Source organism: Macrosteles quadrilineatus, unplaced genomic scaffold, assembly GCF_028750875.1.
Source record: "Macrosteles quadrilineatus isolate MER2022 unplaced genomic scaffold, UCM_ALF_1.0 Scaffold_7__1_contigs__length_78375512, whole genome shotgun sequence".
Taxonomy (NCBI): domain Eukaryota; kingdom Metazoa; phylum Arthropoda; class Insecta; order Hemiptera; family Cicadellidae; genus Macrosteles; species Macrosteles quadrilineatus.
The window spans coordinates 25508085-25533309 of NW_026542600.1; the positions used below are offsets into that span (position 1 = coordinate 25508085).

The 25225-nt window shown below is 33.9% G+C and overlaps 2 protein-coding genes across 2 annotated transcripts in view; one reads left to right on the forward strand and one right to left on the reverse strand.

The window, feature by feature from the left end:
- Positions 1-778: 778 nt before the first annotated feature.
- Positions 779-12129, reverse strand: LOC128998431 (uncharacterized). Its single transcript, XM_054424555.1, has 3 exons — positions 11389-12129; positions 7011-7125; positions 779-5523 (listed from the first exon to the last, which is right to left on the reverse strand). The coding sequence occupies exons 1-3, from the start codon at positions 11898-11900 to the stop codon at positions 5215-5217; spliced, it is 936 nt and encodes a 311-aa protein (XP_054280530.1). The 5' UTR covers positions 11901-12129; the 3' UTR covers positions 779-5214.
- A 3052-nt stretch (positions 12130-15181) lies between these two features.
- Positions 15182-25225, forward strand: part of LOC128998561 (PTB domain-containing engulfment adapter protein 1) — a 52221-nt gene continuing 42177 nt past the window's right edge. Inside the window, exon 1 of the mRNA XM_054424756.1 lies at positions 15182-15408. The gene's annotated coding sequence lies outside the window, so the exon portion shown is untranslated. The remainder of the gene's footprint in view (positions 15409-25225) is intronic.

The window sequence follows — 25225 nt, forward strand, 5'->3', positions numbered from 1 at the left end:
TAAATATATATATATACATATTTAACCGCATTCTCAAGTGATATTATAAAATGTACTTGGAATCACATGTACATAGAGTTAGTTTGACATGTTGCAAAGATACACTACATATTATAGATTTATCGATATTGATTTTGCCCCTGTTTATAGTTGTCTCACTAATAGTTTGATCTACCAAACCAAGGATTTACCAAACAGTTTTCCAGCTTGTGAAGTAAATACCAATTTGAATTAAACAAATAAAAATGATCCACACTGATAAGATGAAATATACAAAAGACAGGAAAAACATGACAGATGGTAAATTCAGAGATGGGAAATCAAGGGAATAACTAAACTATGTACTTATAGAAATAGTAATAATTGATTTAGTTTAACCAATTATCAGAATTAAACAACCAGGGACCATGTTGAATTGCTTCCAATTTTGATAATTGGTTAAACTAAACCAATTATTACTATTTCTATAAGTACATAGTTTAGTTATTCCCTTGATTTCCCATCTCTGAATTGACCATCTGTCATTTCTTTTCCTGTCGCTTCCAAATGTTATTGCACCATGTAGTCCTGTGACTTGTAATCCTGTTTTACAGTATATGCTCAACATGGGTTATTAAATTTCATTAAAAACATATTTATTATATTATTATTGCTTGAATAACCTTAAAGTAATTTACACTTTTCTATCAGTTTGGAGGAAAAATAAAGACAACTGATTTTATAGAAAATAATGACTATTTATTTACAATAATAGTTACAATAAAATCACCATTTAAAAAAAGGCGACTAGATTCTCCAAAACGAGAATAAAAAACACTCAATGCAAAACAGTCTTTAAAAGGACTATGGAGATATATTGACATATTTCTTTTAAACAACACAATATAATCAACATAACACAAGTTTTTAATCTACAGTATTTAAAAATATAAAAAGAAAAATATGTACATCTATATTTCTAGATTGTAACAAATAATGTTGAGTCAGCTTGGTAGGCTCTAGTTGAAAGGTAGAATTTCAGCATGTTTTTTTTTTATTTATCAACAATAGTTCTATCTTACTACAACACTTATTTGATGCTGCTTTAACTAAAGTATATTACCTGATATATAAATATATCCATATCCATATATAAATCCCAAAGTACCCATGAACTTTTGAGAAAACTACAAGTCACACCCCCATTAACCATATACTTTAAATATTCGTCATGACGAGAAACCTTGAGCAAAACTATCCATTATTTTATAAATTGCCCTTTAAGGTCGTAATTCCTTGCTTAAAAGGGAACTTTCCATATACCTAATGTTAAAAATACCTCAGCAGTACCGTAATTATTTGTATGTTACCGTATTCTTTCAATTTATTACCTTATCAGGTGTGATTATTTGTTTGTATTACTGTATTCTGTTTTGTTTATTTCAGCTTAACTTAACCAATCAATAGTTTTATTAATACTTATGAAGTCAAATGGGGTGAAGCCCGTGGGTAACAGCTATAGTCTTAATAAAGGTGTATTCAACCACACAACTTATTGAATGTACTCCTAGGGCTTTGCTCAAAAACTGATCAGGCTGTGAGAACAGTGCACCAAGCCATTCCGAACCCAAACCAACACAAACCACAGGCCTCTGATGGTTCAGCCTGCTTTCCGCATGAACCACTGACAGACTGATCTCACAACATGTATCAATACGAGCCACTGAGCACGGTCACAAGGACTTTTGACAAATCACCATGTCGCGAGAATGAAGCTTAACCTGACATAATTTGTAGTTCAATTTCAATCTAAGATAAAAACACCCAATATAATGTGGTTTCACAAAGAAAATTTCACTGTATGTCTTGAAAACTTTACGAAGGTTATTACATTTATTTTATGGTGTGTATGTTTCAACAAAATGACTTTAATCAGTAGAATAAATAGTAATTATTGGTGATTAACTATAGGTATTTTAGGGAATTTTCCCTTTAGAGAAAAAGTGATCACCTTAGCAAGGCAATACCTACACATGCAACTGATTTTTTTTTTTTTTTTTTTGATGGCCTGAAGGTACAAAAACAATATTTATTTAAATTTGCATATGAAAGTAAACAAGATAACACAAGTTACTGTAATCTGATTTTGATGAAGTTTGGGATGAATGTGTTAGACTGGTCTAACTTTAATGAGTTTATGAACCAGCAAGATTGAGTAATAGAAAAAAATGTTATGAGATTTTTTAATTTTTCCAAAAACTGTTAACCTTGAAACATAAAAATATCATAAAGAGCATGAAAAACTAACAGTTTAGTATGCTACTTGATTGTTCTATGAAGTTTGGCAACTGAGATATTCAAGTTCTAAAAACAGTAGCCTACATTGTATCTCATCTTAGCCTTATGGAATGGAGGAATTGTTGTAGTTTGTTTGGATATATTTGATTTGGATAACTTTGAAAATTTATTTATTTCATACCAAACTATTAACATTTTACTAAAAAAATCATTAGTTAACAAAAGAGAACAACATCATTTTTAAGCACAATAACAACTACGATAATGACAACCTTATCATAATGATATAATATGATAATATTTATCATCTACTGTATCTGATCACGGAAAATTTATATGGTCACCACCGCCCACACATCACAAAACTACACAAAGTGTTTTCTGTATTCTAGTAAGCATTATTTGTTTACCTAAAATAAATACAAAGTGGGACCCCATTACTAACAGGAATTGGGATGTGAAAGGGAAATATTTTTTGACCATGTGACTGTTGCATTCAATCCACTTAATCAGTACATATTGTTTTCGTTGGGTCTCGGTTTTACCCTGAGAGAATTTGGTAAAAACCTTGTTAACTTCTAGAGAAAAAGTGATGGCTGATTGTCAAGACCAATGTGTTGCTATGAAATTTTCTTCTCACACGATTGGCTGCAGAAACTATTGTAATGCTGAAGACTTCTTATGGGGATCCTGCTCTAATTAAACCCAACTCATTATAAATGTGGTCATTATACTATAGAAATAGATAAACTGATTACAAATCCTGTCCAGGAAACTCCTCAGACAAATGTCTTGGCAATGTCCTGTTAATGAAGACCATTGCTGAACAATTCATTGATCAACTCTGTGAGATGTTTAGAATATCATGGAGGATTTTTCCATAAGAAGATTTGCAGATGAGAAGGATTGCAGCAAAGCTTTGCATCTTTTTCTCGATGAGTAAAGGAAGTATACACCTCAGGTGGTTTTATTTGTACAGGCCAGGTAAAATATGGCAAGCGATAGAGGTTCGCCTCATTTTGCAACTAAAAAATGAGATTTCTCAGTTATTTATAATTCAACCTTTTGAACTTGGTGTCCTTTGATAGGGAATTTTAAATGCTAAATAAAAGTCTTCAAGGCACTTTTTCACAAAATCAGCCTTTTTTTGTAATTTAAGGTATAAAAATAAAAATAGCCGCCATTCTGAAGCCAAAAGTTTTTTTTAATTATTTTTTTGGAAAATAGATCATGACTTGATAAAATATTGTATACTTAATTTCATAAAGATATCTTAAATAGGTTTTGAGGTATAAACTTGAAACACCAAAAACAAAACGGCGGATATCTCACTAACAAGGCATTGTTGAAGAAATGTTATTCTTGATTTTTTTTTGTTTGACCATTAAACCTATTCTTGATTTTTTGTTATAACTTTTACCCTTGTATAAAGTCAATGGTACAACTTTAGAGAAGTGTACAGCCATAACAAAGAGCTCTTTTTTCTTCGTTCTTTTTAAGTGAATAAGAGTGGACAAATTATGCAAACATCTACCATCATAGTTCTAATATAAGGCACTACGGTTTTGGGTTGAACAGAGGTGGTGTTGGCAGCGCAATATTGTCAGTGAACTGAGCTAATAGTTCAAACACCTGATTGGATGGACACAATTCATTTTTCCTACAGGACAAAGCGGCTTCCTTGCACTGATTATAGTACGCAAAGTTGCTAATTGCTGCATTTACTTACTTTTGCCGCACTTCAGTATTCCAACCAAACAACACAAACCATTGTGCTCTTGTTAGACACTTAATACTTGATTGCAAATTTGCTTGATTGCTTTTGTTAGACACATGTACGCTTGAAAATAAGTTGGCAACACTTTAAGGTATGACGACTATGATCAGCTGGTGCAGTGTTTCGTTTTTTGTTCAAAACTTGGATTTAACCTAACCTAAAACGTGTTGTTTAGTGTTTGAAAGACTAATTATTTCTACACTTTATAGTAACTGTAGGAAAAATATAATGTGTAACACGAGTGCAAAGTGCCTTTGCTGCACTCGAGAAACTTTCCAAACTCGCCTGCGGCTTGTGCGTAAACATTTCTCTCATGTGCAGCAAAGTGCCACTTCGCACACTAGTTGCACAAATAACTATTGCATGTTCAATTCAAATCTTTAAGACAGCGATATATTTTAAGCTGAATAAGAGTGAAGGGTAAGTGTAGAATGGAGTGGGGGTGATCTGTGTTGATTTATTACTGACAAAGATCAGCTGTTTCTTAACCATTTATTAAAAGCCCTATGATCAAGAAAACAACAAGATTAACTGGATTATTTGTATCCGGTTTTGAACCATTAAAAGGTATTTTGACAACCTTTACTAATCTTGTATGCCCAAGACAGTAACATTGTGGTTACTAACAATAACTTCTGTTTGGTGTCCATTCATAATGACTATTATCATTGACTATTGGATACAGAAGAAGACATCCCATCTATATGGATCAGCTGTCGCCAATTTTTTACTAAAAAAGAATGTAGTTGTGTGAGCCAGTCACAGATTGCGCTAGTGTCTAAAACTCTATTTTGTACCTCATTTTTTGTTACTGACATAGTTGCTGGGTCACAACAGTTGCCATAGCTCATAATAAGTCATTCCATCAGTTTCACTTGGTAGAAACCATCGTGTAATCGGCAGAAATCAGTAATTTAGATCAGCGCAATCTGTAGGTGGCTCACATCAACTGAGACAAATTTGATTAAAAACCTGGCTACAACTTTAACGTGGCGATGGAATGTCTAGTTGTTGTATTAATAGTCAAAGCTATTACCTTCAATAACTAAGGGATTTTAGCTATGTGATATTGTAGTAACCCTGGGTATAAACCCTACCTTAAGATGTAGATTCGCCTATCTAAAAAAGGATAGGTGTTCCAGGTGATAAGTTCCTATTGTCTAACTACTCCTTTTTGAATACCTTGATTTGCCAACTAGAGAAATCTTATTTGTTCTGCTGCGTTTTTGAAGTTCATACTTCAACCTCGCCCAAATACCTTTGCACATATTCAGAGTCTTCCTATCAGCTACTTTACTTGTTTTTAAACTAGAGTATTGTTCTAGGATAATTCTTTTTGCAAGTTTACAATAGCCTCGCTGAATGAGGCTCAAGCTAAAATAGAGTTTGCACTGAGAGATGATGATTTGGTCTCCAAGCTTCAAAGCGATTCGCAGCTGTTCAACAGATATCACTCCAGCAGCTTTGGCCTGGAAAAAAATCAACGTTAAGCATATAAATCTTTGAGTAACATGTTGGCTGATATTGATAAAATAACTTGAAAGTAACCATTCACTGTTTAATTTTTACCTTTACAATGTAAATAAATTTATCGACAAAACTTTGTGGTGATTACAAGACAACAAAATGTTATAAAAATGTTTTTGATACAAGAATATCAGTGATAAGTGCTGACTGAGGAATTGCTGTATTGCATGGCAATTCAAACCGTTTAGTCAAAACATCTTTATTTTAGAAAATATTATAAGTTTGACAAAAATAGTTATCAGTATGAGTATAGAAATATTGGTGAAAAAATAATAAAAATAAAATATAAAACTCACCTCTAGTTATAGAAATACCTCTAACATAGGCAACTGCCTGTGAGTGATAGAGTTTTGCTAACAAGAAAAATTGTAGGCCTATAAAAAATAAAACAAAAAAATAGATGATGTAAATTTAAGAGTTGGAAGGAAAAATAATATTAAAAAAGACTCATATACAGTTTTTTTAGAGGTTGGTGCAACTTCAACAGGTAAAACCTATAGACAAAAAAAGGTGTGGTTTATATACTTTAATACTTTTCATTGAAATGGCAACCATAAAAAGTAGGTATTATAAGCTAAGTATGAATGGAGATGAGTAGCGCAAATAATCTTGTAGTCTTGTTAGTGACTAAGGCCGACATGTATTCCTTAGGCACAGCTGTTAATTAATAAGCTTATACAGCTAATGGCAACTAAGGGACCTACAGTTTTTAGTGGAATGCACACCACATGTTTTCCTTGTAATTAACGAATTGGTCTAATTATCAGGATAGTGCTGCGGATGGTTGTAGTATTCTTTAGTGCGGACGTTAATCCACACCAGGGAGTACCGCATCCACAGTGTATGCCTATAAATATCCACAATTTGTGACCTCCTAGTAGCTGGATTACAGGACGACGCCACCGTCCCAGTCTCTGACACATTTAGGGATGTAAATATAGGGCTAATTGTCTTTTCTGGCATTTCTAATAACAACCTTATGTAATAAAACTTTGCAAATTTTGCTTTAAAATTAAACTTCCCCATTTTGAAGTTCATTGATGGTGATGGTGAGTTAATGTTGTTCAAAGGTTTATTGCGGACATTTTCCATCTTGATGGTAAAAAAACAATAAACGTTTCCGGGTCTGGAATCTGATCCCGTCCTCATGTGGAAAAAAACCTAACTAACACATTACAACCAAAAATACACAAACGTCCAACCTAAGTTGGAATACACTACAAACACTTACCCTGGTGTTCTGTGGTGTGGTGTTCACTTTACTTACGAGTTCTAATATGACATTGATTTCACGTACTATGAGTGAAAATGAACTATGAGGCAAAACATTACATTAAATTTAAGACTATGAACTGAAGAACCTAACTAGATTATAAGCGTGCTTGAACTTTTTGAAATGATCTATTTTATATTACAATTTTGAACTTACACATTTTTCTTGTTCTTCACCCAGGGCTGAGAAAGCACCTCCCAATGTAGAAAGCCATGACATAGCATACTGTAGCTGCCTCAACTCATGGATTGTGTGGCACGCCATGCTGGCCCTGTTGAATATAAACATGAGTAGGCAATACAAAAATACATCCTTTTAGTGCAGGAAACATTGTTTTTTTCATTTCTGAACAGTTCTTGAAGAATCGATGACAGCTGATATCAAAGAAAATAATTGTTTCCCAAGATCTAATTAGAAAAAGGGAAAAACGGTCAGCTGATTTTCCCTTGATTTTGATTCTTTGTCATTTATTTGCAGAGCCTATAGTAAAATCAGCTGTTTTTACTGTCTAACAATCTAAATGTACATAGATTTGCATAAACTAGGTTTTTTGTGTTTATATCATAGGGCATGTTTATAATTCCTCCAAATAACTTATGTCTAAATATTTCTGTTGTTTTGTAGGTTTGCTACAACCCTTTTGCTTTTACTTCTTAATTAATAAATGTTAACTAAGAAATGAAGTAGACCTAGTTAAAATTTTACTGAGACCTATTGTTCTGCATGTGTGTATTTTTGTATCATTATAAAAAGTATCATTCGTAATACAATATTAGGTTTTATGTACCACTGTCAAATAGTCCAATTAAGATTTCTCAGTAGCTCAAATGTTTCGTTGCAATGACAACATTTTCAATGATTGCAACTCGTCATAAACACAATAAGTGGCGTACCAACAGGGGGGCGGTCTGCCACAGGCCCCACACTAACATAGGCCCCCAAATCAGGGCCGCAATCCCCTAATGGCGGGCACGGAGATTGCCAAGGGCCTCAGCCTAGGAAGGGGCCTCACTTGGGTCTCAAAAAAATGTTTTTTCTCTTGGGAAATACATTTGGCTGTTAGAATATAGGCCTAATATTCTGTTAGAATTACAACTTTACAAGTTGAACATATATTCTCACAATCGCTGGAAGTGTCTGCAAAGATCGTGCGATAGAAAATCACAACTCCCAGGGATAGCGGGTGACGATAATCAGCTCTTCCAAACACGAAAGATGTTTATGATTGCTCCGAGACCACAGAGACCTTCGTGATTTTACCGCGATTTCGGGAGACGAAGATGATGTCCTCTCAAATGCGAAAGTTGTTCAGGATTTCACCACGACCGTAATAGACGGTAATGTCCTCGCGATAGTGCAAGATGTTCTTTCACCGTGGACGTAGAATACGTTCACAATTTCTTTACGATCGTAGAAGATGTCCACGATTTTACCTTCACCATGACTGCAGGGGGCTCAACTATTAATTGATAGCGGGTGACGATAATCAGCTCTTCCAAACACGAAAGATGTTTATGATTGCTCCGAGACCACAGAGACCTTCGTGATTTTACCGCGATTTCGGGAGACGAAGATGATGTCCTCTCAAATGCGAAAGTTGTTCAGGATTTCACCACGACCGTAATAGACGGTAATGTCCTCGCGATAGTGCAAGATGTTCTTTCACCGTGGACGTAGAATACGTTCACAATTTCTTTACGATCGTAGAAGATGTCCACGATTTTACCTTCACCATGACTGCAGGGGGCTCAACTATTAATTGTTCGTGACCAAGGCTGATTTCGTTAGTTTTCTATTCAGTTTCTTGTTCACGATTTCCCTGCGATTGCGGGGGACAATAATGTTGTCCCCGCTTTCGCAGGAGATGTTATCGATTTCGTCTTAAAGGCAGGAGATGTAGAATATATCCCCGCAACCGCAAAAGATGTTCACTATTCCACCGTGAAGATAGGAAATGTTTACAATTGCTCTGTGATCTCGGATGATTACCCGCACCGCCAAAGAGGGGGAGACGACGATTATGACCTCGCAAACACAGAAGACGCTCACAATTTTGTCATTACAGAGGACAATATGGTTAATTTTTTCTGCGATCGCAGAAGTTGTTTGAACCAAAAAAATAATAGGCTAATAATAAAAAAATATCTCCTAAATTAAAAAAATCTTAAAAGGAGTGACGATAAAAAACCTGATTTGTGTTCTTGGAGTGATCGTGCTCATTACGCATCTCCAACTCGTAAAAACTTAAAATTTTAAAATGTTAAAGGAAAATTTAATTTAGCATCATTAATTTTTTTTTATAAAAAATAGATAACATTCAAAATAGTTGAAGTAGCCTACAAGAACTTATGAACACATTTAATCAGCGCTACAAAATGCATTAAAAGCATATATATATATATATATATATATATATATATATTTTAGTTCTTTTAGCTGTTTAGGTTTACTTTTTTAATACATATAGCACCATTTTTAACAAAATGATTTTAAACAGGGTACTATGGTGGGTATTTATTATTTCTTATTATTTCACGTATGTATATATATGTATGTACGTAAAAAATGCCCCCTCCTCTCAGTTGCCCCAGGCCTCCAGCTATGACAGTACGCCACTGAACACAATTAAGTTAAAACAAACAGAACACAAACAAAAAAACAGCTCAGCATATACAAAAATTTAGATAATGTTACAGTATCATTGAATTAGTCCGGCAGGGCAGGGTTGGAAGCAGACTGGAGGACTACATCACGTCACCTCCTCTTCTTTCATCATCACTGATGTTATCAGATTCAGCCACCTGCTTTTTACTGTAGAATTGTATTGCAAACCGATGAGAACGGAACTGTAGCTTTTCTTTGATGATGTGGTCTTTATACTGTTCGTCATTGTAAATTTTAAAAATCTCAAACTGCTCTAGTATATCTAGGAAACCTTTCCCACAGACATGTAAAATTTCTAAACCATCGTCTAGGCTGCTCATTGAATTATTTGAGTCAACTAGGTGTTGGGCAAAGGCTAATTTCTGTTTAGACATTTTAGGAGTTGGCCTATGTTCCTTGTACTGAGTTTTAAATGCAAAACATGTAAGCTACTGAGCAATCTTTATCTAAAATTTGGTGTAACTGTGTTCGGCAATTTAAACGCGCACCAGAAAATGGCAATTTAAGTAACCCTACTTTTGTAATGAAATATAGGGTGCCGTAAGGAACTTTTGTAGAAACTGTAAAATTAGAATGTTTTAATATATTTTAACAATTTGTTGTTTATGATTTTAAATTGCTTAACATGTGGTTGAATTAGGCCTTAAAATATGCATGTTTATTAAAACAAGGAGATATACGCATAGGCCTAATTAAAATTTGTAGAGAACTCCACAACTACAGTGATATGCTTTGTTGAACAATTTTGTAATCATGATTTTTAGTTTCTACCAATCAGTTCTGAGAAGTAGCAAGTCATAATTAATTTTGGATATTGCAAGCAGTCTTCACATCCTATTGAACAAATTTGTGACATTTTTTACGTATGTTTCTTGCAAGGTTATGTTGGAATGCACTAGTTGACTACTAGTAGCTACTAGTAGTAGGCAAAATGTTTACTCTTTGTTTTAAAGTAACTCATTTTGCAACTGACATTACCTTTCCTCGATTAAGTGTTTACTAAACACCGGCTTCGATTAAACCAAAGAGAATTTTATAAAACTTATTTGTTTATCATTTACTCTAATGAGCATCAACTGAAAATGTTATGCTTTTTTAGTTTAGGCCTAAGTTATTTAGCCAATGTGTTTCTAACTATAATGTTTCGTTTCAATAATCAGTGGCAAGTGGGTAAATGTACAAGCAATGAACTACTAAACGGTTAAAGTGTCACTTGATTTATGGGTTGAACCTACGACTGATTTGGGGGAGGTTTGACAAATTTTGGGAGGAAATTTGCGCCATTAGCCTTAGGGAGGATGGGCACCCCTGCTGATGAGAATCCCCAAAATTCAATCCCATAATGCAGTATTGAATAAAAATAGACATACAGTAGAACCTCTTTAATCCGAACCCCCGTGATCCGAACGTCCACTAATTCGAACACCTCATTGCTGTACTTTATACACAGTACAGTAGTTCTATATTGTATACTGTATTTCATGTACAGTACTGTTTATTCACTATGTTTACTACTGTATTAAAAAAACACTGCATTTTACTTTATAGCCTAAAGCATTTTTTTACTTTTCCCGTAACAATTACGATCCATTTTAGCCTTGTTTTAGCTATTGTTATGTAAAGACAACAATATTTTCTGTAATCCAAACTATTCAATAGTCCGAACCACCCCCGGTCCCAATTAGTTCAAATTAAAGAGGTTCTACTGTAATACATCAACGTGTTTTCATATCTAAAATGTTTCTCAAACAAAGCATTTGGAAACAGCCGGAATTGAGCTTATTTAATATATTTTCAATGTAATAACTTAGTAGGCCCTAGTAAAAAAGTACCCTAAAACTTATTAATATATCAAGCTTGGATTATTTACCACTTTAAATCCAAAACATGACTTTGAGGTTGTGATAGTTTGATTAGGCCTACCATCTTTGACAACTGAAAATAGATACTCTGCTGCCTATATAATATGGACCATTGCTGTGATAAATGTTTGGTAACGAGCTCAACATATTTTTCTGAGTGCTGTAAACAGAAGAGAAACAAAGAGGTAGCATAACCATCCATTGACACATATAATCTTTTGGAAGGTGATAGAGAGGATCTAGATTGACAGATAATCTGGCGTTTGCCATTCTCATACAACAAACACATACCATCCCCACAATCAGGAATGATTCCAGTCTTGATATTATTTTTTTCAATGGGCCTATCAGAACTTTGCTCTTCACAAATAATGTAAGGTGAGATTGGTTTTCCAAAGTATACCTCAACAGCTTCCCATTGGATATTACAATCACTTGAAAACAAACAGAAACTATCAGAACGACAAGAATTATTAATAGAAACCTTGAGCCATGTGAGATAAAACTTTGATTTACCCATCTATGCAAATCTAACCTCTAATTTCAATCCTAGGTAACACGAGCAAAGACAATATGTAAAATGTAAATCGTATGATTTGGCAATTGAAGACTAGACTAGAATTATAGTATGTTAGCGTTACAATGAAAGAAATTCATAATCGATTTGATGATTTATGATAAACACTAAAATCATAGTGAAGACTTTTCAAAATAACCCTAAGGCACAGGCAAGCAGACAGCACCGCACAGCAGGCACACAACAAAACAACCACAACTACAAACTAAAACAAACTAACAAAATAACAAACACTACAGTAACAAACAAACCCAAACACCCGTCAGTGTTGCCACCCGGCACCCACCACGTTGTTGCAATTTTACCCTAAAGGCGGGCTAAAATTACCCTAAATCTACTTTGAGTTGCCCTTAATATTACCCTAAATGTTATTATTTATGTTTTTTTTTGCTAAATAACATTGTTAAGTGATAAAAAAAACAACATAAGGGGGTTAATTATACTAAATAATGTTTCAATATCAATTAATATAGGTAAAATACATAATTCAAACATAAAAGAATGATTTTAATTTTGTACATTCGCTATGTGCCTTGAAAATGTTCACTACTTCACTTTACACAACACTGGCAACAAACAAATTTGAGAGCAAAATCACTGTTCAGGATCAGGTCAGCATGCTGCAATATAGTTAAAGTTGTTTAGAGACTTTGTTTAAAATCTTTTGGCTGTAGCCTAAGACTATTACATGTAAAAATAATTAGAAGACGACCTAAAAAAACGAACAAAACATAATCGATAGTCTAATTCGACCAGCATAAAACAAAAAATATCAAATCAAAACTATCGTCATTTTTCCATTTGTATCGCATTGATAGTCAAAAGTATCGATCTATAACTACTCTTCCTTGAACAGTTTAACAATCTTATGATTTTTTAATGCTTTCATCAATAATAATTAATTTACACAATCAGTAAAATAATCCCGCCTTTATTGTAATCGACCAATCGACCTCAAAACCGTGATAAAAATAGCGAGAAGTTATGAATAATAAGAGGTTGTATTAAAACCTGTTGTAGAATCAAATACAACCGAAGCTATAGCTAAGTTCGAATAATACGGTAAATTCATCATAGAAATATATTATTGATTACAGTAATCTTTGATTTTTAAACTATTTTTTCATGTTTTTAGTTGAACTTTCATTGTTTTGGCAAATTGTGATTTTATCCTAAATTCGCCATTACCATAAACTCTACCCTAAGACCAGTAAATTTCCCGAAAAGGGGTAATTACCCTAAAAGTGGCAACAACAGTTGAACAGTTCATCTAGTCAGTTTCCTCGTCAGCGGCGCCTCCGCCACAATGTTCGCTTTCACTTTGACGTTCGCAACAGTTCGTCTAACTGCCGCTAGGTGTCTCCCGAGTTGAATTTCCAGTTTTAACCCACCGTAGTTTGATTTATTTATCTATATTATTAATTCTATAAGGTGAAACAAAAAGCTGAACCTTCCCAAACAAATAACCCAACATATATTCAAAACGAATCACGGTTTTTTACATTTAAACCAGTGTTAGTATGCTGAAAACGAGTTTTTAATTGCAGATTCTCGCAGTGACTTTGTAGTAGCTGGTACATGACCTCCCCAATCCTAACCAATTGTTCCATTCTATTGCTCCATCTGGATCCAATTCTAGATTCAAGTTGTTTTATTATTTTAAAAGCCGAGAGTCGTGTCTCTTACCTGAGACCGTTGATTGGCTTCAAACTCTCAATCTCAATCCTATAGTAGTGTTTCCACCTCATTATGGCGATTTTACCATAAAAATGGGCTAAAATTACCCTAAATCTACATTTATTTATTTATTCCAACGGCAAGATCACCAATTTACAATGTGGATTCAAAACATCAAAAGCCTATGTGGTAACAACATGCATTTTAACAGAAAACTTAACAACTACAGTAACTTAAATCTATGGCAGGAGCAGAGCAACATTGGTAACAGAAATTATAATCTTGACTTTGTCGGTCACCGATGCAGTATTCAAGTATTTACCATAGATTAAATATACTCCTTTAGTGACATACTCGGCCCTTTGTGTTCGTTAGTCTATGCCTTAACTTATTTAATCTGCAACTTACTTACTTGTAGGTTGTAGGTAATGAGGTTTCTTATTCACTTATTAGCCGCCCATCGTTCTTAAGTTTCATGTTAATGCTGTTTGGAATTTGGTGCTCTATTCCGTTGATTTAATGAGTGATGATTTTCAGAGATGTGAAGTGTAGGTTTATTTATTTATTTCAATGGATATGAATGCTACATTATACAATCAAGTGCAATGGCTGGGTCATTACAGTAGCGATGATTGACCAGGGATATCTACAAAAATATATAATCTTATAGGTTTTTGGGTTAGGGTTGGTGGATACTTCTTAGATTTAGTACTTAGATTGGATGAGATACTAAGGTTGTATTCCCGTTCCAAAAAGCCATAGTTATAGTTCATTTATAAAATAGCTTGAGATTTAGGAACTTGTTGGTTACAAGTGTCCTCCAACTAATTATTGTGGAGAGGAAATGGTCAATTAATCATTTTAATGCATTTAATCACACACTAACAATTCGGTTTGTGGTTTAAGCGGTATCGTCTTTAAAATTACTAATTTTTGGCATGGTGCTAGTTTTAACAAGATCGCGATCGTCCAAATACATGCATTTTTCTAGTATCGAAACGTGTAATAGAATATAAAACAAAATGCATGAAAAATTAAACAGCAAATAGCAAATATGTAGGTACTGTAATTACCGAGATTTAAACAAGATTTCAGAGAGGGGAAAAATTGCATAGAATCTAGTTTTGACTTTTTCTTACTTTCACAAAAAATATTACCTCCTTTTAAACTAATATAAGTAATATAATAGATCCTCGAGTAGTTTCAATGGGGGTTTTTAATACCGCGTGTTCCCAAATAGTTAACATCGTACTTAATTGAACAATTGAACACATGGATTATGCATCAGTGTCCGACAAAGTCGGAATATATTGCGTCACGTCCCACAAGGTCGATATCGCATAGCGTCGACATGGAATTTTGACGTTAATGGATGTCAAAATTACGGGACTAGCCCTTAAATACACATTCCTTATAGGTTATTATTCCAAAGGTATATACATATTTATTTGTATACATTTTAAGAATATTGACAAATAATGTTATCTACTCTTTTGGCATCACTGCTGCTGTCGTCTATTCTCTATTGTCAAATTTCCCTAGTCAAAAGTGTGTCGCTATTTGACGTTTCTTCTTGTTGAACTTCTAAACTGTGTTCTGCTTTGCAACTGTCACTGTCAAACTCATCACTTAAAGTCCAAGTCTCCTTTTGTTAGTGTTATTGTCAATATGCACATTGTTATACGTCATCCTGAAAACTAAGTGTTCATCATCTGACTAGGAAATCTACTCTCTGTCAACTCCCGAAGGTTTATTCATAAAAGTTTGATTTCAGGTAAGAGTTTTCATACTAAGTTAGGCTACCTAATGTCACCAGGTAACTCTTTGCACTTAAAATGTATGTACAAACAATGTACCAAAAAGTCGGTTAAGTACAGTTTGTAATTATTTACAAATTGTATCTGAGCACCAAATTTAAATATATTGCCTACATTAATTAATAATAAATGTGTAATGGAAAATACATGAATAGCCAATAGCTTAAATTTGAATTTGCTAAAGTAGGAACACTGTTTTAAGTTGGTTTTGAAATACAAAATTGCATAATTATATAACCTGGTCTATTAACAGTCTTTTAAACTCAACCTACTTAACCTAAAATTAGGGTAGGCCTACTTTAAGCCAACTGACAGGACATGCAATAGTATTAGGAGGTAGCACAACACATTTTTAAACATCTGCATAACATACTTGGTTTCTGTAGCCTAGTTACAATTAGTTTTTGTCTCAAGCCATATAAGGGAAGCTCCCATTAGCAACCAAAATTTGTTGCTACCATAGCAACTAAAGGATGAACTGTATGCAGCTGTATTAAAAAACCATTTAAGCTTCAATGTGTACACTACATAACACCTGAAATGTGCTAAGTTACAACCCGGAAGTCCAGTTTAGAACTAGCCTACGCTAGGACTGGGCTTTTGGTTGACTAGTGTTGCTAAACAAGTGTGCAAGTGGTGTAGGTGGTTGAGTCTGATCGAAGGCCAGTGGTCAAAGGTAGGATATATTCAAGTTTAAATATAGGAAATTTTGTTAATGAAAAAGAAATACCCCTGCCGCACAAACCTGCAGATAAATTATAACTAATCAAAACAAAATTGTAAAGATAATTTGGCACCCTGGGCTATAGTCCATTCAGCCTATATACAAAGTGGGGACTGTCGGAACTGAACAAGACCATCCAAAAACACATGAGTTGATCCAAAAGTACACAAAGAGTAGTGTCGTCCAATAATTTTTTCCCGTTTCTGCTATTGCAAACCTACACACACCTAGAAACTTGAGGTGAGGTTTGCTGAAACATGAAATATCCTTTCTGAATCCACCCCCAGGGGGGTTCGAGGAGGACTCTTCAACTGCCACTTCACGAGTGTTGCCAAGCGTGCTTATTTCCATAAGCTAACATGCGAATAATGTTTTGCTGGAGTAGTCGAAATTCTTCCACTGCACAACACAGTCCGTTGCTTCCATAAGAGGTGCCAAGTGTTAGCTTTAGTCAATAGGGCTGGTGGATGGCCTAACAGTCTCTCGCTTGTAGACACTACCAGCCTGGGTACTTTCTGGCATTCAGTAAAGTTTAGTCGCAAACCATCATTCAACTAAACCTAATCAACAAAGTAAACGTAGACAATATTGCTATATTTAATGGGCAAAATATTTGGCAAACCTGTTTTGTAATATATAGCATGGGAAAGTCTATGATAATTCCCGATCCACCTTTGTGTAGATACTTCTTTTAAAGGGAGATTCAGTTCCATATGTAAACTGCAATATAATCAACACCAAATTCATGTTAGCCACGAGAATAAGAATACAGTAGGCCTACTTAATTGCTAGGTACCACAATTTGATAGTTGTTGTTGTAGTAACCAAGGTAGGCCTATATATATATGTAAGTTTCATAGTATGTTCCAACTTTTCGGTTAATTGATGAACATTAAGTATAGCCTATCTCAAGAAAAGAACCCTCGCTGCAGCAAACTTGGAGACTACGAACATTTCCATTTGACTAATCAGATTTTCACTAAAATATTTCCTTAAACATGTCAAATATATTCCTTATTTTTATGTAACATCAGCTTTAAAGGATATTTAGGGTTGCCACTATAAGGAGTGGGAATTAAGTGTGTTTTAATGAAATTGTATTAGCTTGGTATGAAACAAATAAATTAATTTACTGAATGTACGGTATTCAAAATATATACCTATCCATAATCAATCAAACTACAACAGTTTATTTAAGGTCCATAAGACATGGAAATTTCAACTTTATAGTTCTTTGGAATTTCCTTCGTAACCGTTTAGCGCACAAATTGGAGCACATATGAGTGAAAATTTAAAAACGTACGTTTTCATGTCCCTGGCCTTTTACTTCGTAGATACTGGATTTGTAGTTTATTATTATGTGTTTTAATATTTTTTGGGATGGGGGCAACATGTTACACACATTTATTTGGTTTTAAATAGGTTCTAGGTATTTTTTCGTATTTTTAAAGTCTCGAAATTCACGACCATGACGTGTCCCTAGGGTACATTTTCCAACTTTCACGCTGTTTTTGGACTAATTATTCATGCCGAAATATATAAAGCCATATTTTTATGTCATCAATGGTTATTAAACTTACAAAAAAGGAGCATATTATAATTTTATTGTCATTGCAAACTGGCTACCATGACAAAATAAGTCTGTCCCTCGATTTGGCGTCACGACCATTTGGGAAAAAATTTCAACTTTGGAGCACGACAGTGGCAAGCCTGGCGTCGATGGAGTCAGTTGGTTTTAGAGACTAGTTCGGGCTGTACGTCAGGATTGTAATGCCGGTTGTTTCGAGTTGAAAGGAGGAATTACAAGATTAATAAAGGAAAGATTGTGTTTTTTGTAATTTTGGTGTGTCCATGACCGTACGTAGTCATTCGATGAAGTAGACATGGTGTTAATTTTTGTTTATAAGATATTTCAATTGCTAGATTAACCTAGAAGTTCACTTTGTATCCTTGAACATGAGGTGCAGGGCTACCGCCAGAACAGAGCCAAATAACACGTAATTTCACGACCAAAGTTTCACGACCATCGCGGTTTTTTCACGACCAATCCAGCCTTATGGATTATAGTGTGTTTGGTCGTGACAATAACTTTAATATAATTGTAATTTTAACAGTTTAGTCCAATTGAAACACTTATTTTCATTATAACTAACAGTATAATTGAAGGATTGTTTAGAAAGATTTAGATTATTTCAGAAAATTCACGACTGTACCGCTTGTCCCTGACCATCACGTTTATGATTTCTATCATAAAATTAAAATATTGTCATATTTCAATGTTTTATACACAAAAGAAGCACACCTCTATACAAACATAACGATTTTTCGGGTCTCAGGTAAGTTTTTTTCGGAGTTATACAAACTTAAAAAGATGTTATTGGCTTTTTTTTTAAATTTTTTGAGTTTTTTTATTTTTTCTAGAAAGACCAAACATACCAAAAGCTCAGTGACTTTTTTATTGTATAATGGTCATAAAAGTAAATTAGTTTATAGCAAAACATAGTTATAAAAATAATATTAACTATTTTTAATATTCATTTAAACGTCTGTTATGGTCGTGACAGGATTTTGTGTTTTTCTACTAAAGATGCTCTTTAAAAAAAAAAAATACCAAAGATATTGCGTTACCATCGACATTTTATGAAACTTCAAATGTTAATGAAATAAAAATAATAATAAAAGTTTTGAATAAAGGGGAAACAATTTGCAAAGTGCTTTTCCTGAAAACGTACGTTTTTAAATTTTCACTCATATACTAAATTAATTACCTATAATTTTTTTTTTAAGCTCTATAAAATGGTTTGGAAAGAAATTGCAAAATGTTTAGTTTTGAGTGTTGAAAATGGGGACAATCAATCTCTTAGTCTAATAATGATGGTTCGCAAATTTATTAAAATAGACCTAGGTTTACATGTTTGTACCAAATTTAGTGAAAATCGGATGATTTTTACTCGAGTTATTGTGCTAACGAACATATATATTTATATATGAATTTGAATGGGTTGTTGGCCTCTCGGTGCATCAGAACAAAAAAGTCATCAGGAAGCTCACCAGCAGATGCTGGGGTGCTAACCCTAATGTCCTCAGAACCTCAGCTTTAGCGATCAGTGTGTCGGCTGCGGAGTAGGCTACGCTGCACCAGTATGGAATGCATTGTCACATGCAAAAATGGTTGACATTGCAGTCAACAAAAGGCTGGGATTGTAACTGGGTGTTTGAAACCAACCCCAGTACACAAACTCTATCCTATCATAGGGATCGCCCCTCCATCAATCCGACGTGATGTCGCTGCCGACGCAGAAAGGACTAAGCAAGAGACAGACCCTCGTCACCCATTACACGGCCACCAACCTGCAGAGCGACGGCTTCGGTCCAGAAAGAGCATTTTATTATGGACACGAGTCCTGGATGGATTACTCTCAAGCAATCGGGTGGCAAGGTGGGAGGCCACGTTGACTAACCTTCTCATACCAGCCAGGGAGGAACTGGCTCCTGGTGGAGGCCTTCATTACACGGTGAGGAAGACCCTAAATCGAATTAGGGTCGAGGTACCAAAATGCAAGACAAACATGCAGAAATGGGGTCTCTTACCAGACGAAGAAAACATCTTGTGCGCGTGTGGTGCTGTTCAGGATCCTGGCCATCTGCTGATCTGCCCACTCCTAGACCAGTCTTGCACATTAGATGGTCTTTTACATGCGAATGACAAAGCCATATCGGTAGCTAATATTTGGAAAAGCGAAGTCTGATTTCCGGACACGGAAAGTAAGTAAGTAACAAAAAAGTAAAGTGGTCCAGGATCTAGGTCTTACCATGAGTTCTACGGTAATATCTTATTCCCTAAATGGGATATTTGCCAACATTACCTGTATAGAAAATTCGCTAAAAAGAAAAAAAGTAGTTATGAAAAGTTATAAATTAACTCCCTACTAAAGGATTTTTGCTTTAGTTCTCAAAACTATAAAGCACACAAATTTTAGTAATTGTTTATAACTTCTCAATCTGTTAATATTTTCTATTAAAATTTTTATTACGAAAAATTAGTACGACATCTTTTAAATTTGCCCGTCTGTTTAAAAGTTTTGAACAGATTATTTACTCTGTTTTTGTTTAACAGGAAACTATCCTATGTGTTTCAACTCAGTCATCTTTTTGTAATTTTGTTCTTGTATTTTCTTTGTTTCATGATTTTTTAGTACCAGTACACTTGCAGTATTATTTATGTTTACCACACATTTATTTGCATAGCTGCCTTAGTGGTTAAGGTTCATGAGTCATGAGTTCAAATCTTAACAATCACCGATTGCTTAAGCTACCAATGTGTAATACCCAATGGTTCAAAACCCGTCTTAAGTTGTTTGCCCACCTATCTGGAAAGTTTAGTCTTGGAAGCTAGGATATCTTTCCCTGTATCCAAGAACCTCCTCCTTTTAAATGTAATATGATAATTTTTCTCACCTCAAATATAATTTTTTTGTCAGCTATACATATTTTAAAATCAATGTGTGCTCTACAACGTTTTGAAACATAATAAAAACCTAAGAAAGTCTTGTTAGTCAAACAATATGAGTCTGGGTATAATCAGAAAGTGAAAACTATCACCAGAAAGGCGCAGAAGTCATTAGAGAAGACATGATACAATTTGATTGTCAGTTGTAGGAATTATTTTTGCCAGATGGTTACAGAGGCCAGTGAAGGTTATTTGTAATTACCTCAACTCTCAGGCTTCCCTGTTTCTTCTGCCTTTTCATCAACGGACATCACTTATTATGAACACAATTATAATTCACTATTGAACTCACTTCCCATCATTAGGTCCTGTGTTGCATTATGATTAAGGCTAAGATAAGAGCAATTAATATTCTTGTTAGTTTTAGCGCATTTATCCTATTGGGTTGAAGCTATTACCTAGTAGGTGGCATGGTAAAAGCTAGACTCGAAACTGATTTACCATCTCATTTTTCCAGAGAATATTATATAAACTTATAAATAAAAGTGAAAAAATAGGCTAATATATATCAGTCAACAGAATGACTCGAGTTATTTTGGCCCAATTTAAATTAAACATGACACATCGTTGATAGTAACAATGTGTAGGGATGGATAATCTCGAATAAGTTTGCAAAGGGTGTTATGGAGTTTTGAAATTTTTCCATTTTTTTAAAATCTTAAGTTACCTTTAAAAGAAGAAAATGCTTAGTCTTCTTTACGGCCATCATGTAGAGCTTAAAAAAAATTGTGGACATTTAAGTGTTGATGTAATATTAAAGGTTAAATGGAGAAAACTAAAAAAAAACTGACATTTAAAATCCTCATGTAATTCTTATTGAACTGTTTTAGTTTGCTTTTTTTTGGGGTTATATTATCAAATTTGGCAAATTTATTTTTTCATATGTATTGTCATAAAAAAAAAACTCTTTCTCCGTAGCAGCAAACATAAGTTCTGTTCTCATTATACCTAATGTAAAAGGGAAATATGTGATATGAAGGAAATAAGTCCAACTCTTTCTGCAGGTTTGCTGGGGTGGGGGGGGGTATTAGTTTTAATAGCCTGTGCCATCATTACCAAGTGAAAAACCTACACGATTGTGGCTATATTTGCAATAGTTCTGTTTTATAACAAATATTGCTTAATCAGATTTATATTCAAATTGATTCGGTGTCAATTTAACTGCACTCTTAATTTTTAAAATATCACACAATTAGTAGTGTTTGACCTTGTTTGTTAACTATAAAATTATCATATCGTATTGATTAAAGTTGAATATCTAAGATAGGAGGTTTTATGTTACAATTTATAAATAGGAGGAGTTTTGTTATCAGAGATATTTGACCTCTGGAGACTAAACATCTGCCAGCTGGTTAAATGTTAGCTACAGATATTAATTATCTTGACATATGACATTAACATGAATCTACATTTGTGATTTTCTCCATGACATCTCAATCAAAGAAGCCATGGATACTCGAATCCTATATTTCTCTTAAATGTACTGTTAATATTTTTTTTACAATTACAAATTTTCATATTTAATTTAAGTTAGGAAAAGTAGCTTATTGTGAAAATTACCAGTTAGATATGCAACCGATAAAACAAAAGCGGTCCAACTAATGACCAATAAGAAATTAGAAAACCTTGACCAATGACAACTCAATAACTCATAAAAATTGTGTGGACAAATTTTCAGAGCTTTGGTTGGGTGAGGCATGGATTTTATTTTTTCTGTCTGTATGCTCGGGACCATTAGATAATGCATCTGGAGGGGGAAAGGAAATAATTTTAACAATTAAAAGTCCTCATTAAAGGGATCCTAATTCTTATCCCACTTTGACAAAACGTATTGAAGAAATTTACTAAAAATTGGAAATCAGAAATTAAAAATGGTAATTTAAAAGCGTAATCTTACTTGGTTTGAAAAAATATGATAGTTTTCTAGTAATGAACCGAAAACTCAAATGGTCCATATAAAACCCATGTTAAACGTGCAGTACTGTAGATTAGTGGATGCAGATACACTATTCAATACAGTACTGCACAATTAACATGAGATTTATATGGGCAATTGGAGTTTTTAGTTAATAACTATAAAAATAACAAAGATAGACGGTGGGTTTAAATTTAAAAGTGGTTTGGTTTTGCAAGACCTTCAAAATCATACGCCATTTGACATATGTTGCCGTTTAAAAATTTTCATTTTCATGGCTACCACCATAGATTAAGCATACTCCCTTAGGGAGTATGTTTAATCTATGCTACCACTATCAAACAAAATTAAATCATTGTAAAAATATTTAGTTTTTAAAATGTTGACATGTCACATATCAAATTAAAGCTGAACTCGAACGAGGATTAAGAATTTTCAAACAGAACAAAAACAGGTTTAGTGGTTTCCAAGATACAGGGTACCTATTCTATAAATATCAATATTTTCCATATAAATGGCTGCCATTTTGAAACGGATGAAGATTAAGGAGTTCTGTTTCCACTAAATTGGTCCTATAGTCTAGAGATTTAACATGATACACAACATGACATATGTTTACATTTGAAAACTCTGAGATTCGAACCCATGACCCCCAGTTTCTCGAACACCCTGTATTTTAAAAATGGCAAAAATATTTTTACGTTGTTCCTTGGGTATTAGTTAGTAGGGAAAAGTTTTGATTCATCTCTGTATGTCAAGCCGTTCGCCTGTAATCTGTTTGGGACATCTTAGAAGACTCACCCTCTATAATTCATCTTCACATTCTGTCTTTTTATTGATTTTAAACCTTACTTTTTCTGAATCATTCGGAATTTCAAATAAAAAAAATTAAGTATGGTTAAAAAAAATTGTGTGACTACCACTTTCTCCGCATTGAGTTATAGTTTATTGAATTGTCCTGCCATTCTCTCCACTATTGTGTATTCAATACAAATATTTGCTATGTTTCTTTCTGGCTAATATGAGCTAAATTATTCAAAGAGTCTTTGCAGTGAAGTGAATTATTTTGATTTTGAGTGATTTATTGGCTTCGTCCATCAAAATGAATGGGAATATAAACATTTGTAATTGTTTATAAGCTCAGTCACATGTTCCTCACATTTTCCAGAAATAGTATCTATTTCATCACTGACATTAATTTTGTTAACTAAATTTGCCTTGTTTGGTTGAATATTTTAGCCAATTGTTTTACATTCATCTTTCATCAAAACGGTTCTTTATCTAAGCTCGCTCATATTCTAACAATAAATTTACGATTGTCTTATCTTTCATCTTGAAAATGCTTTGCATTTTTCTATAATATACATTTAAAAGGCTTACAACAGAAGCAAAGTTTTTGTCTCCGTTGCTTAGGTGAGTACCACAAAAGTCTGCCAACAAATGGCTACTACAAAACAAGAAAAAGCATTTTATGCGTTAGAATTCACTTACACTAATGTTATTGTAAGTGTTCGGCGGTTTTTTCGGACCAAGTTTAGGAAGGAGGATTCTAACCGGGTCTGATCAGCTCGTTGGATGAGACAATTCAAGACAACTGGATATTTGTGTGCCGGGAAGAGTTCGGGCCGTTCTGGAGTAACGCTGTGGAGGGGTCGCCGGAATTTTAGCCCCCGGATAGTCCTGGCCGGATATGGAAATTATTAAGAATGATTGATTTTCTTATTTCTATTTTAGCGAATTTCCCTATAGGGAAGTAGCTATTACCGTAGGTCTCATGGTAAGACTTATGCCCGGGACCGATTTACTTTTTCATTTTGATGTCCCCAGAGGCCAAAAACACCATTCGTTCAAATTTTTATATATGTATATATATATATATATATATAGATATATATATAGATTTATATATATATGTGTCCGTGAACACGATAACATGAGTAATTTTTATCCGATTTTGATGAAATTTGGTTTGAAGGTGTAAGGCGGGATAAACTTGAATGAGTTCGCGATCCAGCATGATCGGACCATGGGAACAGGGTTTTATGGGGTAAAAATTGGTTTTTCTCACTTTTGACCCTCAAAACACAAAATTTCCCAATTTTTCTCTAAACCTTCTTAAAGAGCTTAAAAAACAAACAATTCAGTATATAAAAGTGTTTTTGTACGGTTATTGGTTACGGAGAAAACTAAAAAAAAATTGTAAATTTAAAATTCCCATGTTATTCTTATTGAGAATATTGTAAAATGTTATAGTTTGCTTGTTTATGGATATCTTTTGTTCAAACTTGGCAAATATATTCATTTTCTACTAAGCAATAATTATTTTACTTAAAACACACACTTTATTAGTTTCCTTGTAGCAGCAAACCTAGGTACTCGTTAAACCTAATGTTATTTAAATAGATCAATTGAAAATCAATTCAGCCAAATGGAAATTCGCTTAGACGGCAGGTTTGCTGCGGCGGGGGTATTTATTTAATTGTAAACATTTTATTATTAAGTAGCTTATCTTTATTTATTTATTTTGTAATCTCATCTAAGTAAACAGAATTCGCTGTTTAATTCTGATCATATTAACCAACAGTTGGCTTCAATGATCGAATCCTGATACGAATCTCAAAATTA